The sequence below is a fragment of the Melanerpes formicivorus genome, unplaced genomic scaffold, assembly GCF_026170545.1.
Source record: "Melanerpes formicivorus ecotype bairdi unplaced genomic scaffold, bMelFor1.0.p_v2 SCAF_37, whole genome shotgun sequence".
NCBI classification, from domain to species: Eukaryota; Metazoa; Chordata; class Aves; order Piciformes; family Picidae; genus Melanerpes; species Melanerpes formicivorus.
In genome coordinates, this window is record NW_027142389.1 from 4,099,428 (window position 1) to 4,115,832 (window position 16,405).

The following is a 16,405-nucleotide window of genomic DNA, read 5'->3' on the forward strand; positions in this document are numbered from 1 at the left end:
TCCCTTCTTCAGTGTCTGAAAGTTGAAGGTAGTTCCCATGACATAAGGTGTAGGGAAAAGGGGTTTGGAAGCCATTTCTAAATTACAGTGAATCCTATTTATATTTCACCTGTATTGACCCAGACAAATCCTTGGGTTTGCTGCTTCTGAAGAACTCTAAAGAATCTCTTAAATTGTTCCTTATTAATGTAAAGCTCGAGGCAAATAGTTCCCATAAAAACCCACAACCCAACCCCAAACAAACCCAAGCTTCAGGGGATGCGTCTGATGTTTACCCAACTTGCTTAGGAGGGTGTGCACTGCAATAATAAACTGTTCTACCCATTCCTAGAAACACAGAATGGTCTGAGTTTCATTTCTCATTTAATAGTCTCAACCTGTACAGCATTAAAGCCTGCTTGCATCGTTCAGCTCATGTTGCATGCATTTCAAATACCACAGCTCTCTCCCAGTCCCATTTGGATGGAGAGGTAGGTGCCTGCTGTTCCCTTACTGAAGGGTCTTCACTCAAGATCAATTCAAGTTGACTTCACAAAGCCCATAGGGGGTTAATTTGAGGCACAGTGGTGGTCAGCAGAAGTAGGTAAAAGTTGTTTGAGGAGCTCAGTGACTGGTAAGATATTCTCTATAGTGTGTGTGTGTGTGTGTAAAGATCTATTCTGTATCTTGGGTGTTGTGTTTTGGTTGGTTTGTAACAGGAGAAAAAGGTATTGGCTGATGCAGTGCACTCTGACCCACCAACTCAGAAACAGCAGCAATGAGACTTACCAACAGCAGTGTAATTATGGAGGTTTCTTCCCCCCCTGCCCAAGAACTAATTTAAAGCCATTAATGTAATAGATTCAGACTGAGCAGTACCTTTGGTAAGAACTTCATCAGACTCCATCTCTCCTGAGTTTTCCTCATTATGGTATGAGAATTTTAATGGCCAGTTTAAAAAGGAACTAAGACAACTCATGGCCTGGGAACAAGCCATTAAGCTTCCCTGACCTGTTGCTTTCCTGCCTTACTGTTTTCCTCTTATGCCTCTCTTGCTTTCTGAGGGTTTCTTGGGTGATGCAGACAGAGGCATTCTGTGATCACCTTTCCCCACCTTGTCCCCAGCCTCAAGTTGAGCAGATTCAAGGTGTAAAGGGGAAATTAAGGCATTTACTTTATTGCTCATTATTCATGTAGCTCATTCCAGATCTGAGTACTGGAACTGCATTGCTTCCACTTTCTTTTCCTCCCCCCTTCCTCAGAGAGATCATGACAGCATCTGCAGCTCTGGAAATGGGCTACCATAGGAAAAAATGGTCCTCAAAGCCCATCTGAACAGATCAGGCAGCACTGCCTACAAAAATAATCCCCCCTAGAAATAAATAATTGCCAAGTAATTAGTGAGTTTCCCTTGGAAATTTTCTGTGGGTTTTTTTTTCCATATTATGTGATCTTGGTTAAATGTTTTAGATGGAAAAGTTCATTGTTAACAATTTGGAACTGTACTGGCAAACTTGTGGAGATGCAAAAGGATTCCCAAAGTCAGCTGCAGTGATGAAGCAGGAATTGCTGTCTTACTGCAGGAGGTGAGCACTGTGTCAGTACTGGGTACTGGGAGTGTGCTGGGTGTGCACAATACATGTATTCAGTAAGCTGCCTTCATGGAACATCAAGAGTGGTCCTGTATGCAGTCATTCCTTCTCTCTGTTTTGTCTGCTGGAGCATCTTCAGCAACTTGGAAGCTTCTGTGGGAACTTGGGAGACTTCCTCGTTTTCAGTTGCTTGGTAAAAGATCTCAAAAGCCTGAAGAGAAAAGGAAACCATCAACATCATTAACGGCTGTCAAACGCTTCCCATTTGACTTCAATTTCTCTCTGCGACCTTCCCCAACACATTGGGTGGGCTACATTTTGCTTATGCCATTAGAACTTGCTGTGATACACGGCTCATAACCACTGCCATGCCACCAAAACCAAATCACCCTTTGTGCCGCCCTCAGGCCGGCGCTACACACCAGCACCGGCAGGCACGGAGGCCCCGGGCAGGGCTCGGTCTCAGCTGACGCCCAGTGTAAGGCCGGGGCAGCGGGCTGGGTGAGGCGGGACCCGGAGCATCGCGGCACGGACCCGCGGCTCTGCCATACACAGGGCCACCGAGTATCGGAACGACAACGCTTACTCCGGCCCTCCGCACACCCTCAGCTCCTTAACGCCTGCCCCGAGCCCCGCTTGCCGCCCTGGCCCCGGCTAGCCTAGCAGACCCCAGTGCCTCCCCTCGCAACCCTGCTGCGGCAACCACCAGCCACTCAGCGACCGAAGCGAGCCGGTCCCGCCTTCCCGATTGGGCATTGTTCTTGTCAGTCAGCGCCGCAGCCCGCCCCCCCCGGCGCTTGCTCGCCGCGGGCTGCAGGGGCGGCAGCGGTGCGGGTTTCGGGAGCCGTGAGCGGCGCGGGGCCAGCCGGTAGCCCGACACCCTGCCAGCAGCGTCCACCGCACTAGCAAGCCGCCGTGAAACGTAGCTCTCCCCTTCCTCCCCGCAGCCTTTTCCCGGGAACGGCCCGGCCGAGCCCAGCCCGCTTCTCCCCGGCCCCGGATGCCCGAGTCTGCTGCCGTGGGCACGCCCGGCTGCGCTGGGCTCAGGCGGCGCTGGGCGTCCGGCCGGGGATGCAGGGCGAGCTCCGTCCTGCGCCAGCCTCACCGGCTGCCTTTCCTCCCCTGGGTCCTCCCTGAGCAGGGAAACGGCTTGCTTACGCTTCAGAAGCGCTTTGGCATCCCTGATAGCGTCCTCCAGCTGCCGGGAGGCTCTCTGGCTGCTGTGGGTCGGCTTCTGGAGGCAGGGAGGGGTGGCGTTGGGGCAGATTTGGTTAAATCCGTCAGAAGAGGCAGCAGCAAAGAGCAGGAACGTCAGGTAGGGGAGGAGTTGTGCAAGAAGATGTTGGAGAGCTCAGAGAAGCCGGGGTTGTTTAAGTACTGCGGATTTAAACCGTGGGCAAAAGCCCTGCAGCACCTTGGGGGGAAAGCGGCAGTGTGGTCAGCGTCAATTTCACCTTTAGACCGTGCACATGGAATCCACAGTCTGGGCTCCAGTAAAGGACTTTGCCTGCTGCTGTGCATAGATTCGTAGAATGGATTATGTAGGAAGGGACGTTAAAGATCATCCAGTTCCAACCCCCTGCCATGGGCAGGGACACCTCCCGCCAGCCCAGGGCTGCTCAAGGCCTCATCCAGCCTGGCCTTGAACACCTCCAGGGAGGGGACATCCATGACCTTCCTGGGCAACCTGTTCCAGTGTCTCACCACCCTCACTGGAAAGAATTTCTCCTAATTTCCAGGCTAAATCTGCCCTCTGGAAGCTTCAATGCATTCCCTCTCTTTAAAAGCAATGCAAGCCTTTCTCTTTAAAATCTTTATCAATGATCTGGACAAGTGGATCAAGAGTACCCTCAGTCACTTTGCAGTCAATGCCAAGCTGGTGGAAGTGTTGATCTGCTGGAGGGCAGGAAGACTTTACAGAGGGACCTGGACAAGCTGGATCCATAGCTGAAGCCAGTGCTATGCCATTCAACAAGGCCAAGTGCCAGGTCTTGCACTTGGTAACAACAAGCCCCTGCAACACTCCAGGCTTGGGGAACAGTGACTGGAAACTGCCCAGTGGAAAGGACCTGGAGCTGTTGGTCAACAGCCAGCTGGATATGAGCCAACATGTGCCCAGGGGGCCAAGAAGGCCAACAGCATCCTGGATTGGATCAGCAATGTTGTGGCCAGCAGGACTAGGGCAGGGATCATCTCCCTGTATTTAGCACTGGTGAGGCCACACCATGAGAACTGGGTTTGGTTTTGGACCCCTCACTACAAGAAAGACATTGAAGTGCTGGAGTGGGTCCCAGAGAAGGGCAGTAAAGGTTGGTGAAGGGTCTGGAGAACAAGTCTTGTAAAGAGCAGCTGAAGGAACCAGGGCTGTTTAGCCTGGAGAAAAGGAGGTTCAGGGAAGACCTTCTCAGTCTCTACCATTCCCTGAAAGGAGGTTGGAGCCAGCTGGTGGTCAGTCCCATTTCTTGAGTGACAGGGTGAGAAGAAAAGACTTCAAGTTGCACCAGTGTAGGTTTAGGTTGGACATGAGAAACAATTTCTTCCCTGAAGGGTTATCAAGCCCTGGAACAAGTTTCCCTGCCCAGTGCTGTGGTGGAGTTAATGTCCCTGGGTGTACTGAAAAGCCATGAAGCCATAGTGCTGAGAGGCATGGTTTCATGGTGGGCTTGCTAGTGTTGGATTAGTGGTTGGACTTCATGATCTTAAAGGTCTCTTCCAGCCTACGTGATCCTATGACTCCCCACTGGATGCAGTTCACAAGTCTGAGCGTGGCCGTTTGTTTCAAGAGGGTAAATGCTGTAAATAGCATTGCCTCTGGAAGTCAGGTGGGTGGCAGAACAAACTGAACTGCTCTAAGCAGAAGTCTGTGGTGGAATTCAGTTTCAGTTCTGAAGAGCTTGGTGAGGTGCAGGCACTCTGATGCTTTCAAACCAGTCTGTGCTGGTTTTAAATGGAGTATTATTGCAGGCAGCCATAGAATCATAGACTCACAGAATGGTTTGGGTTGGAAGGAACTTCCAAAGGTCATCCAGTCCAAACCCTTCTGCAGTCAGCAGGGACATCTTCAACTAAATCAGGCTGCCCAGAGCCCTGTCAAGCCTCACCTTGAATATCTCCACTTGTCAGTATTACACCACAGCCAGAAACATCTCAATTCATGCTTTTGTGACATCCTCTTTTAGTTCTGCTGTCACTTTGTACTCAAACCCCACAAGCTTTTTCCAGTGGAGCCACTTCTGTTTTAAAAGGGAAAAAAAAATGGGGAACTAAATCATGTGTCCTCCAGGTCTTTCCCCACCAGAGACAGCAGGGAGGAAAGAGTCTGTAAGGCTCTGGTCTCATACAGCAGCTGCAGCAGGAGGGTTCTGGGCTGTGATCCACCTCTCTTACCTCGCTAGGATTGGTAAGTCTGAGCTTTTTGTGTTTTTAATGTTTCCCTCCTGTTTTGTTCCTGAATGCAGGCACCACTCAGTGTGTTTGAAAGAGAGCAGCTTTGCTGAGAGCTCCCAGTTTTAACCCTGTGAGCATTTCCAAAGCAACACATCAGAAGCTCTTCAATGTGAGGGTGCTGAGACTCTGGAACAGGCTGCCCAGGGAGGTTGTGGATGCTTCTTCCCTGGGGCTGTTCAAGGCCAGGCTGGATGAGGTCTTGAGCAGCCAAGTCTAGTTGTGAGGTGTCCCTGCCCATGGTGGGGAGGTTGGAGTAGATGAGCTCTGAGGTCCCTTCCAACTTGAGCCATGCTATGATTCTATGATCAGAAATTTTTAGCCTGCATCTGGGTGCCTGTGTCCTGGTTTTCAGATGCAGCTGAGGCTCACAGAGTGTCACACCATCCCAGTGTGGTGGGGATTAGAAGGGAGCTCTGCCAGACTCTTATCAGCAGTGCCCAGTGGCAGGACAAGAGGCAGTGGACAGAAGCTGGAATGCAGGAGGTTTCACTTAAACATGAGGGCAAACTTCACTGCTGTGAGGGTGCTGAGCACTAGACCAGAGAGGTTTTGGAGTCTCCTTCTCTGGGGAGATTCCAGAGCTGCCTGGGTGTGATTCTGGGCAAGGAGCCCTGGATAACCCTGCTGTAGCAGGGAAGTTGGACTAGATCTCCAGAGGTCCCTTCCAACCCCTACAACACTGGGATTCTGTGAAGACCTCTTGAAGCTCTTTGGCACTTCACAGGAGGGTTCAGGCTAATTCAGAATCAACCTCTAAGGAAGGAACTCAAGATCAGACTCAGACTCTGGCACCTCTTTAGCTCTTAGGACTTGTTCCCTTGCAGTGGAAAATGTTGCTTTGCAACTGTTGGTGGTGTTATAGACAAGTAAAACTATTTTACTTATTTTTTCCAGATCTCTCTCTAGCCACACTGCAGGAGAGCTACCTGGGAAGAGAAGTGAAGTTACAGATGAAGAGCCCACTTAAATGCCCTTCAGAATGACTTCTGTTGACGTGATACAGAGATTACACCTGTAGAAAAGCATGCAGATTACCCAAAATAACTATTCTAGGGTAAAAGAACAACCCCAATCTTCACCAAAAGCACATTGTTTGTTTCTTTTATTGGCCAAATAAGTTGGAGGTCCTCTGCCTGCCTGCCTTTCACTCCCAGGATCCCATGGAATTCTGCTGATCAGGGCATTACTCACTCTTGTCATCATGTTAGCAGAAGGCATCTTAACGAGGCTCATATATAAAGAAAGCTGTCAGCAAGATAAGCCTCCCAAATCTCATGCATCCAGAAAGGATCAAGAGGGAATCTGGAGGCAGAAACTTGTAGACAATGCAAAAATTAACTGGATTGCTGCTGGACATGAGAAGCAGGATGAGACCTCTGCTGGAAGTAGCAAAGTGGAGCACAGGAGCAGACCCGAGTGGAGAGCCATGAAAGAGGTACCTGCAAAAGATACCCAAATGCTTGCTAAAGGAACTGTGTCACCAGCTTTACATATCCCCAGAAGAGAACATCCTGCTGAAGAGCTGGACTTGTATAGATCCTGGCCCTGCAACAGCATCTATCAAAACTATCCTGACCTACATATTGGGGGAGACCATGTGGGAGGCCATACCTGCGATTCGGGTTGCGTTTTGGACCATGTGTGTGAAGAGCTTCCCAGTGGCCCTCTTTTACTGTCCATAGATACTCCTCTAGGCCAGTCCCCTCTGTGGAAGCATCCTGAAAAGCCAAGTACAAAGTCCCTGTCTGCAGATGAAGCTGAAGAAAGGAGCATGGTGCTCTGTGAGGAGCCTCTTTCAAACTCCGTGCTCAACAAGTACATGGAAGCAAAAGTGTCAGAGCTCTATAAACATCTGTTTGAGGAGAGCTTGGCCAGGTGTGGTTCTATTACAAACCTCCTCACTTGCAGTTGGATAAGGAATAACCTGAACCAGATAAGCCTTCAGATATCACAGGAGCAGCACATAGAAGCCTCAAAAGCCAGAGAAGTCCTCTTGCACTCCTTAGCTTTGTTTAGCCTGCACAGCACTGCCAAAAGAAACAGCTCCGAATTCAGCACTCCAAACCTGCAAATCTCAAACCAGCAGGCGGGACAAAGAGCTGCAGGATGCAGTTGATGTCCTGACTGAGCTCCTCAGCCAAAGAGCTGGGAATATTTCACTCAAAGGATTAGGTTGGGAAGTGAAAACATTGACACACTACAGACTTCTTCAGATGAGTATTTTAAGGCTGAAACCAGACTTTGTTAGCAGAGACAGTAAAGGTTGCTCTTTTCTGTGCTCTGATACAGGGTTTGAAGTGAATTTCTCTCTGCAGTCCCTGTCAGCTGTATTTTTATAACACATATGTCCTCCTCCTGAGACCCTGGCAGTATCAGTAACCATTCTCCTGTGCAAGAAATGCCAACCCAGACGTCTGCTGGTCAAACTCTGCTCTAAGAGGCTGATCCTCCCCAGCCAGTGAGTAAAAGGATCAGGGAGTGTTTGCTGGACTTTGGGTTGAGCCATGTGGCTGAAGCCCACATTTTTGGACTTTCAAGTCAAATTTTGATGCAAAGGTTGATTCCAGTGGCTGAATCATGGAATTGTTAGGGTTAGAAGGGACCTCAAGGCTCATCCAGTTCCACCCCCCCTGCCATGGGCAGGGACACCTCACACTACAGCAGGTTGCTGAGAGCCACATCCAGCCTGGCTGCAAACACCTCCAGGGAAAACTTGTCTTAATTTTGCAAGTCTTGTCAGCAGGTGGAGATGTTCCAGACTCTGCATTGTTTTGTGTGTGTTCTCAGGTAGTAGCACCTGGACAGGCTGAGAGCACTGGGGCTGTTCAGCCTGGTGAAGGGAAAGCTCCAGGAGGACCTTCTTGTGGCCTTTCAGTACTTCAGGGGGCATAGAGGAAAGATGGAGGGGCGGGGGAGGAACATTTTAGCAGGGCCTGTTGTGGCAGGACAAGGAGTGGTGGGTTTAAACTAAATGAGTGAGATTTAGACTGAAGAGAGTCGTTAGCCATTGGAATGTGCTGCCCAGGGAGGTGGTGGAGTCACCATCCCTGGAGGTGTTCAGGAGGGGATTGGATGTGGCACTTGGTGCCATGGTTTAGTAGCCATGAGGTGTTGGGTGACAGGTTGGACTTGATGATCCTTGGGGTCTCTTACAACCTTGGTGATTCTGTGATTCTATAAGAACGTTTTTTTTCTGCTGAGGGTGATGAGAGCCTGATCCAGATTGCCCAGAGAGGTGGTGGGTGCCCCATGCCTGGAACCATTCCAGATGAGGTTGTCTGGAGCTCTGAGCAACCTGCTTAGCTGCAGATGTCCCTGTTCACCATAGGGGGGGGTTGGATTAGATGACCTTTAAGAGTCCCAACCCATTCTGTGATTCTGTGATCAGACACAGGAAAGATGTTGACAGGGTTGCATGAATGAAGATGCTGATCTCGTTGCATGTATCTGCTGTGTGGGTGGAGTGTGCTAGGGTGAAGGAGATGACCAAGCTTGTAAAAGTGTTTCATTTTCTGTGCAAAAAGTTTGTCAATAAAGCCTTAGCTCTTTGAAACCCACTGAGCTTGCTGCCACTCTGTTATTGTTTTATGTTCCTTCTGTGTTTTCAGTAAATAGACTTTGTGGACATGAAGCAGCAGCAAGCTGGGCAAGCTAGGACAGCTGCAGCACTCCTGGAAGTGTCAAGGCAAGCTTTCTCCACCTGTGTTTGGAAACTTTCCTGGGGTTCTAGATACACAAATGTTGTTGCTTAGCTTTCAGACTCTCTTTCTTCCTTTTCTGTTACTACTTTGCAGCATGTGCCAAGGCTGGGCTGGCCACTAGATGAGTGATAGGTTGGCTGGATGAGTCTGCCTAAGCACTGAAACAATTCAGTATCTGAGCAGAGTGAACATTCCTGGTTTTGAGGGGGTTCCCAGCTTTTTATAGCCTTTGCTCTTGGAGCTGTAGGAAGATGAATCATAGAATAATTAAGGCTGGAAAAGAACTCTGAGATCAGTCCATCAATTAGCCTACTTCCACCAAGTCCACCACTAAAGCATTCCCTGTGTGCTAAATCTACTCACTTTGGATCACCTCCAGGGATGGGAGTTTCACCACTGCCCTGGTCTGCCTGTTCCAGGGCTTAACCACTCCTTCAGTGAACAAGTCTTTCCTGATGTCCAACTTAAACCTCCCCTGCCACAACTTGTGGCCATTTCTTTTTGTCCTATCACTTGTTCCTTCAGAGAAGAGACCAACCCCAACCTACCTCCAGCCTCCTTTCAGGTAGTTGTAGAGAGCAAGAAGGTCTCCCCTGAGCCTCCTTTATGGTAGGACCTGAGCATTTGCAGAAAAGCCTAAGATAAAAGCATGAGAGGTGAGTTAGATCCATACTGTATTGCTTAATGTAAAGAATTTCAGCTTTGATGAATACAACTCTGCAGCCTTCCTGTAGGATCCCTTCAGGAGTTGGAAGTCAGCTCTAAGAAACCCCTAGAGTCTTCTCTTCTCTAGGCTGCACAACCCCAGGTCCCTCAGCCTGCCCTCACACCAGAGCTGTTCCAGCTCTTGGATCATCTTTGTGGCCTCCTCTGGACTTGCTCCAACAGCTCTGTGTTCTTCTTGTGCTGGGGACACCAGAGAAGTTATTTGCAATTTGGACTAAAGCAGAGTAGCAAATACTGGGTGGACAAGATCCACAGATGATGTTTTCCCATGGGCAAAACTGCAGAGCATCACTACCAGAATATACCCTGCTGCTTTCCACTAACAGTGTGCATTTATCAGCATCCTCCTCCCCCCTGCACAAACATGCATTAGTGTGCTAAGGAGCCACATAAATCAGCTGAGAATTAATTTTCCCTTTCCCTCCTCCAAACTGCTCATTTATTACAATGCTGAAAGCAAGTAATCTTTTGGTTCTCCATTAGAAACACCCCCCCCAAAGCTTACCCCCAGCAAAGCCATGCATTATCCTCACAGCTCTTCCATAGCTGCTGCCTCCAGCTGCAGCCACAGTGGGGCTGGGTTCAGTGTAGCTGCTGTCATGAATTATACAGAACCTGCTCCTTGCCTCCAGCAGGAGGACAGCAGGTGGTGGACAAAAGGTTCACCACGAACCAGCAGTCTGCATTCATGGCCAAAAAGGCCAATAGTATCCTGGGGTGTAGTAAGAAGAGTGTGGCCAGCAGGGCGAGGGGAGTTCTCCTCCCTTTCTGCTCTGCCCTAGCGAGGCTTCAGCTGACATCCTGGGTCCAGTTCTGAGCTCCCAGGTTCAAGAGAGGCAAGGAACTGCTAGAGATAGTCCAGGGAAGGCTGCAAATGTGCTGAGGGTACTGGAGCCTCTCTCTGACAGGGGGAGGCTGAGAGCCCTGGGGCTGTTAAAGGTGGAGAAGAGCAGCCTGAGAGGAGATCTTCTCAGTGCTTATCAGTATTTAAAGGATGGGGCCAGACTCTTCTCAGTGGAGCCCAGCCACAGAAAAAGGGCCAACAGGCACAAACTGTAACCCAGGAAGATGCACCTGTGAGGGTGCTGGAGGACTGGACCAGGCTTCCCAGAGAGGCTTTGGAGTCTCCTCTGGAGAGATTCCAAACCCACCTGGACATTGTGAACCTGGGCAGCCTGCTCTGAGTGCCCATGTTTGAGCAGAGGAAGCTGGCCGAGGTGATGTCCAGAGGTGCCTTCCAACGCCCCCCCTTCTGTGATCAGGTTGTAACCCAGGCTACAACTGTAACAAAGGCTACAGATAATGAGCTTGTCTCATACCAGTGCTTGTTGTGTTAGGTTTTCCTGTCATTCTAGCTACATTTGCCCATGTATTTGATACAACTTATTAAAAACATGGGCTCAGAACTAGTCCTGAAGAGCTAAGGGATGGACTCAGCTTGAGAGTAACCCAGGCTCTGCCAGACACAAAGTATGAGTTTCCATATTCCCTTCTGCCACTCCCTGTCTGTACTGGTGGTGGCAGAAGCCAGTCCCTCAGGGCTGCTCACACTGTAGCAGGTGATGATGCTCAGCAGCTTCTGCCAGCATCAATGCTGCAGCTGCAGGCTGCCTTTGAAACCTAGGGCTGAGGTTCTGAGGTTAGCAGGAGAGAACACTTCCCCTCCAATGCATTTCTCAGGGCTGAAAAAAGACAGTGAAACGACCAGAGTCTGGACCTCAGCTTTAAACCCTGACTCACACATTTCCTGAGGTAGCACCTTGCACAATTAACTTCTTTCAAAACCTTGGTTTGAGCTATAAATACATCCCAGGGGTATTCAAAGGCTAAGGCAAGGCAGCACAAATGCCACAGAGCCCTTTCCCCCCCCCTGCAGTTAATTGCAAACCCTTTGGTCACTGATGCCCTGCAGAATATTTTCCCTCTCACCCACAGTTAACTTATTCTCTGCACCTCTGCTGAGGAAGACTTTAGAGCACTGCCTGCTCTGGACTCCTCTGGAATTTAATGAAGTCTTTTGGCCTCTTCCAGAGGACTCCTGACTGGAGTTTGAAAGCCAAAAAGGGAATTGATGAGAGGCAAGTGGAATGAAGGCAATGCACAGCAGAAGTCATCCTCTTAGAAACCAGGGAGGGTTGCACTGGTGCTCAGGCTCCTGGCACCGTTTTTGATCAGGGAAGGAATGTTCCTGTAGGTCTTGGACGTGTATGGATCTGGTTTTAATTCATTATTTGCCACACACTTGACAGGAGATGTCTTTGCCTGTCATTTTAATCAGAAGAGGAGGGAGAGGATCGTCCTTTGGACATCTACCTGTCTTGTCGCACAGGAGTGAATTCTCCTCAGCCCTGCCCGTCACCACACGACAGCAATCTCTCTTCTCTTCTGGCCCTCTGAAAATGCTCATCCTACCACAGTGCTGTCATGGAAGGTTGCACCTCAGCCTGAAGACAGCCTGCCAGCATAACATCAACCAAAGGTCAGGCATCCAAAGAGCAGGAATCGGGTTTGCAAAGGTAGCTGAGGGAAAGGATTGCCCAGCTTTCAAGGCAGCTTCAGAGAAGCAGTGTCCATGACCCAGTGAGCTCTGTTTTGGGTGGCTCGCTACAATAAGGACACTGAGATGCTGGAGCATGCTCAAAGGGGAACAATGGAGCTGGAGAAGGGGCCAGAGTACAAGTCTTGAGAGAAACAGCTGAGGGAACTGGATTTGTTTAGCCTGGAGAAAAGGAGGCTGTAGAAAGCTCCATGTGGGTCTCCCAAGTTCTAAGACATCTCTCTTCTGGAGGAGGCTCAGGGGAGACCTTACCTCTCTCTGCAACTCCCTGAACAGAGTTTGGAGCTAGGTGGGGGATGTTTTCTTCTCCCAGGTAACAAGTGATAGGATGAGATTAAATGGCCTCATGTTGCACCAGAGGAAGTTTATGTTGGGCATTGCAAAACAAATGCTTCACTGAAAGAGTGGTTAGGCCCTGGAACAGGCTGCCCAGGGAAGTGGTGGAGTCCCCATCCCCAGGTGTGTTCAAAAAGCATGTAGATGTGCTGCTGAGGGACATAGTGTAGTGGTGGACCTGGCAGTGTTAGGTTAGTGGCTGCATTCAGTGACCTTGGAGGTCTTTTCCACCCTCAGTGATTCAATGATTCTGTGACGTGCTTCAAGCGCCCTGTGGCAGAAGTGCACCCACAGGGTGTGGCTGATGTGTCAGCTCTGGCTTTAGGTGCCCCTCAAGAACTTTCTTGTTTTGTGCAATAACACAGTTCTGGATATCCAGTCTTGCTAATTTTTGTTCTCATTCCCCACTTGCAGTAACTGCACCACTTCTGCTTTCCAGTGACAGATTTGTAACACACACACTGACCATTTATTGCTCTCTCCATTGCTCAACCATGGAGTGTGTCCAGAGAAGAGCAACAAGGCCAGGGAGGGGTTTGGATGGCATCATATGAGGGGAGACTGAGGGAGATGGAGTTGTTTAGTTTGGAGAAGAGAAGGGTGAGATCTTATTGCTCTCTACAGCTACCTGGAAGGAGGCTGGCGTGAGGCTGGTGTTGGTCTCTTATCCCAAGCAAACAGCAATTGGATGAGAGGAAATAGGTTTAAGTTGTGCCAGGAGAGGTTTAGGTTGGACATGAGGAAAAAAATCTTTACTGAGAGAGTGGTGAGAGGTTGGAACAGGCTGCCCAGGGAGGTGGTGAAGTCACCATCCCCAGAGGTGCTCAAGAAGCTGTAGATGTGGAGCTTCAGGATATGGTTTAGTGGTCATGATAGCTGGACTACAGGTGGAGTCAATGATCTTAAAGCTCTTTTCCAGCCTTAGTGATTCTGTGATTCTATTCTATGGTGTCATATAAAGCTGATGCTTCACTAATGAAGGACCAACCAGAAATGCAACAAAAATTAGAATCATAGAATGGTTTGGGTTGGAAGGGACCTTGCAAGGTTGTCTAGTCCAACCCTGCTGCGCTCAGCAGGGATCTCTCAGGTTGCTCAGAGCCCCAGCCAGAAAAGTGGAGAAAAACCCAGCCTCATGCCCTCCTCCCCTCTCCTCTCCTCTCCTCTCCTCTCCCCTCCTCTCCCCTCCTCTCCCCTCCTCTCCCCTCCTCTCCCCTCCTCTCCCCTCCTCTCCCCTCCTCTCCCCTCCTCTCCCCTCCTCTCCCCTCCTCTCCCCTCCTCTCCCCTCCTCTCCCCTCCTCTCCCCTCCTCTCCCCTCCTCTCCCCTCCTCTCCCCTCCTCTCCCCTCCTCTCCCCTCCTCTCCCCTCCTCTCCCCTCCTCTCCCCTCCTCTCCTCTCCTCTCCCCTCCTCTCCTCTCCTCTCCTCTCCTCTCCTCTCCTCTCCTCTCCTCTCCTCTCCTCTCCTCTCCTCTCCTCTCCTCTCCTCTCCTCTCCTCTCCTCTCCTCTCCTCTCCTCTCCTCTCCTCTCCTCTCCTCTCCTCTCCTCTCCTCTCCTCTCCTCTCCTCTCCTCTCCTCTCCTCTCCTCTCCCCTCCTCTCCCTTCCTCTCCCTTCCTCTCCCCTCCTCTCCCCTCCCCTCCCCTCCCCTCCCCTCCCCTCCCCTCCCCTCCCCTCCCCTCCCCTCCCCTCCCCTCTCTTCTCCTCTCTTCTCTTGAAATAACCCTTGTGCACTAAATGAACAGGGAACCTAACTGCAAACTAAGTTCCAAAAGATCTTGCCTTGAGGTTTCAAATGAACAAATTTTGTTCATTCTTATTCTTCTTTCCTGTTAGCTGAACTGCAAAAAAAATCCCCCAACTTTCCAGGAAACATGAATGCATCATAAGCAACAAAATGATGGAAGTTAGCTTGTCAGATCTCATGCTTGGGTGTTTGTGCTGCTGCTGTTCATGTGCTCAGAGAGGAAGCCAGCACAACTCCATTCCCCTTTGTCAGCCATGCACTGCACAAGCCCAGCTAGTGAACACAAAGTACAGGTCACTGATCACAGGCAAGGCCATCAGATGGGAATGGCTTTCAGACAGAGTTATTGAGTATTTTTCTGTAACAAATAGTCCCCAGGACGTAGCCATCTGCTTATGTTTATTCCATGAAAGGAAATCAAGGGCTGTGTTCAGCAGACAAAGGGCTTCAGGGAACGCAGACATCCCCTAAGAGAGCATCTCCAGCCTGCCTTGGAGGATGTCAGGAGATGGCACCAGGGTGAGGGTGTCCAGAAACAGCAGCGTGGTGCTCAACAAGCTAAGAAAGGGGCACTGATCTCCATGCTGAGTTGAGTCTGTGGATTAAAATGTCCATGACAGCATGGATGCATCATCTCACATCTATATAGCAAATGTACCATCTCCAGGAGGCATCACCTGCTCACACCTCTGTCTGATGGGAAGAATGGCTGTGCTCATGCACATTGGCTCTACTTTAACTTCATTACAAGGCATGTGGGAAACAAGGAGGGGACTGGTGCCAGGCAGCATGACTTCACTAGGAGTAAATGCTGTCTACAACTACCTGAAGGGAGGTTGTAGCCAGGTGGGGGTTGGTCTCTTCTCCCAGGCAACCAGCACCAGAACAAGAGGACACAGTCTCAAGCTGTGCCGGGGAGGTTTATGCTGGATGTTAGGAAGAGATTCTTCACAGAATGAGAGCTTGGCCATGGGAATGTGCTGCCCAGGGAGGTGGTGGATGAGGCGCTTGGTGCCATGGTTTAGTTGATTAGATGGTGTTGGGTGATAGGTTGGACTTGATGTTCTCAAAGGTCTTTTCCAACCTGGTCTGGTCTATTCTATTCTATTCTATTCTATTCTATTCTATTCTATTCTATTCTATTCTATGCCTGACATTTGGTGGCCTTCAGCAGGGTTTTGGCATTGGTGGATGAAGGAAGAGCAACTGATGTCATCTACCTATGTGATCTTAAAGGTCTCTTCCAACTCAAGCTATGATTCTGTTTACAGCTGTAAGCTTAAAGCAGGTGGCAGTGCAGTTCTCCTGCTGGAAGGACTTTTGCTGGTTCCCAGGGTTCTTTTCCCTCTTTTGGCTCTTGCTTTATTTTGGGACTGCAGAACTGCCATGACAACAGCAGTGTTCAGTGTTTGGTTTGTTCAGGCTTGTGTGTTTTCCCAGTGGGTGGTTAGCAGTTTGGTCAGGGGACAGGAAGAGTTGAGTAAACTGTCAGAAAATAGTGAATGAGAAGAATTTGTTCCATCCTCCCCTGCAGCTGAGGCCGTGTGTGAATGGGAGGAAAAGTACCCAGAGGCAGTGGCTGATGTCCCTTGGCCTGCCCAGCAGCCACACCATAGCTGAAGAAGGAGTAGAGGTTCTCAAAAACATTGATGTGAGCCACACTCATCCTACCAGGACATGTTCCTGTGGGGGTTTGTTCCTCACACCATGAAATACCTTCTGGTCTTGTCATGTGGAATGCCCAAGGCCAGTGCAGGAAAGATCCTCAGCTGTACTCTTATGAGGAGGTCTTGAAGGATCCTTCAAAGTCCTATTGGTCTGGGCTGCCAGTGGATGAGAAACAACTTCCACATCATGGTTGTCTCCTCTGACTGGGCTCAACCTTGGGGTCTCCTAGAGCAATCCACTGTACAGCACCATGGCCTGGAGATTTTCTTGCACAGGTTTAAGGACTTTGGCCTTACCATGTAAAGAGTAGTGAGCGTTCAAAGTATGACTGGAAGAAATCTCATGCCACCACTTGAGTGGCAACCTGGTTTGCACTTGTGGGAGTTCTGGATGTGTCTCTGTGAAGTAAAACTTTGGAGTTTAGATCAGAAGAGGAGTTTTTAGCTTAGCAAGAAGGAGAAATGTTAGCTGTTTGAGCCCACAGCTACAGGCTGCTACAGGCTTCTCCAGTCCTAACCGTGAAGAAAAACATTAAAAGGCTATTTCATTTACAAGCAAGTTAAGCGATTGCTCAGAGTGCTGGAATTGTTCTTCACACGAGGAGAATCCAAACAGAAGTCAGTGCCAAAATGATTGAGGTGGTATTGGGCTGGGAA

At 49.8% G+C, this 16,405-nt stretch overlaps 1 protein-coding gene across 1 annotated transcript; it reads left to right on the plus strand.

Moving 5' to 3' along the window:
• Positions 1 to 4,880: 4,880 nt before the first annotated feature.
• Positions 4,881 to 8,545, plus strand: LOC137450677 (TLR adapter interacting with SLC15A4 on the lysosome-like). The gene is made up of 2 exons (XM_068157498.1): positions 4,881 to 4,971; positions 5,913 to 8,545. The coding sequence occupies exon 2, from the start codon at positions 6,220 to 6,222 to the stop codon at positions 7,132 to 7,134; it is 915 nt and encodes a 304-aa protein (XP_068013599.1). The 5' UTR covers positions 4,881 to 4,971; positions 5,913 to 6,219; the 3' UTR covers positions 7,135 to 8,545.
• Positions 8,546 to 16,405: the final 7,860 nt, after the last annotated feature.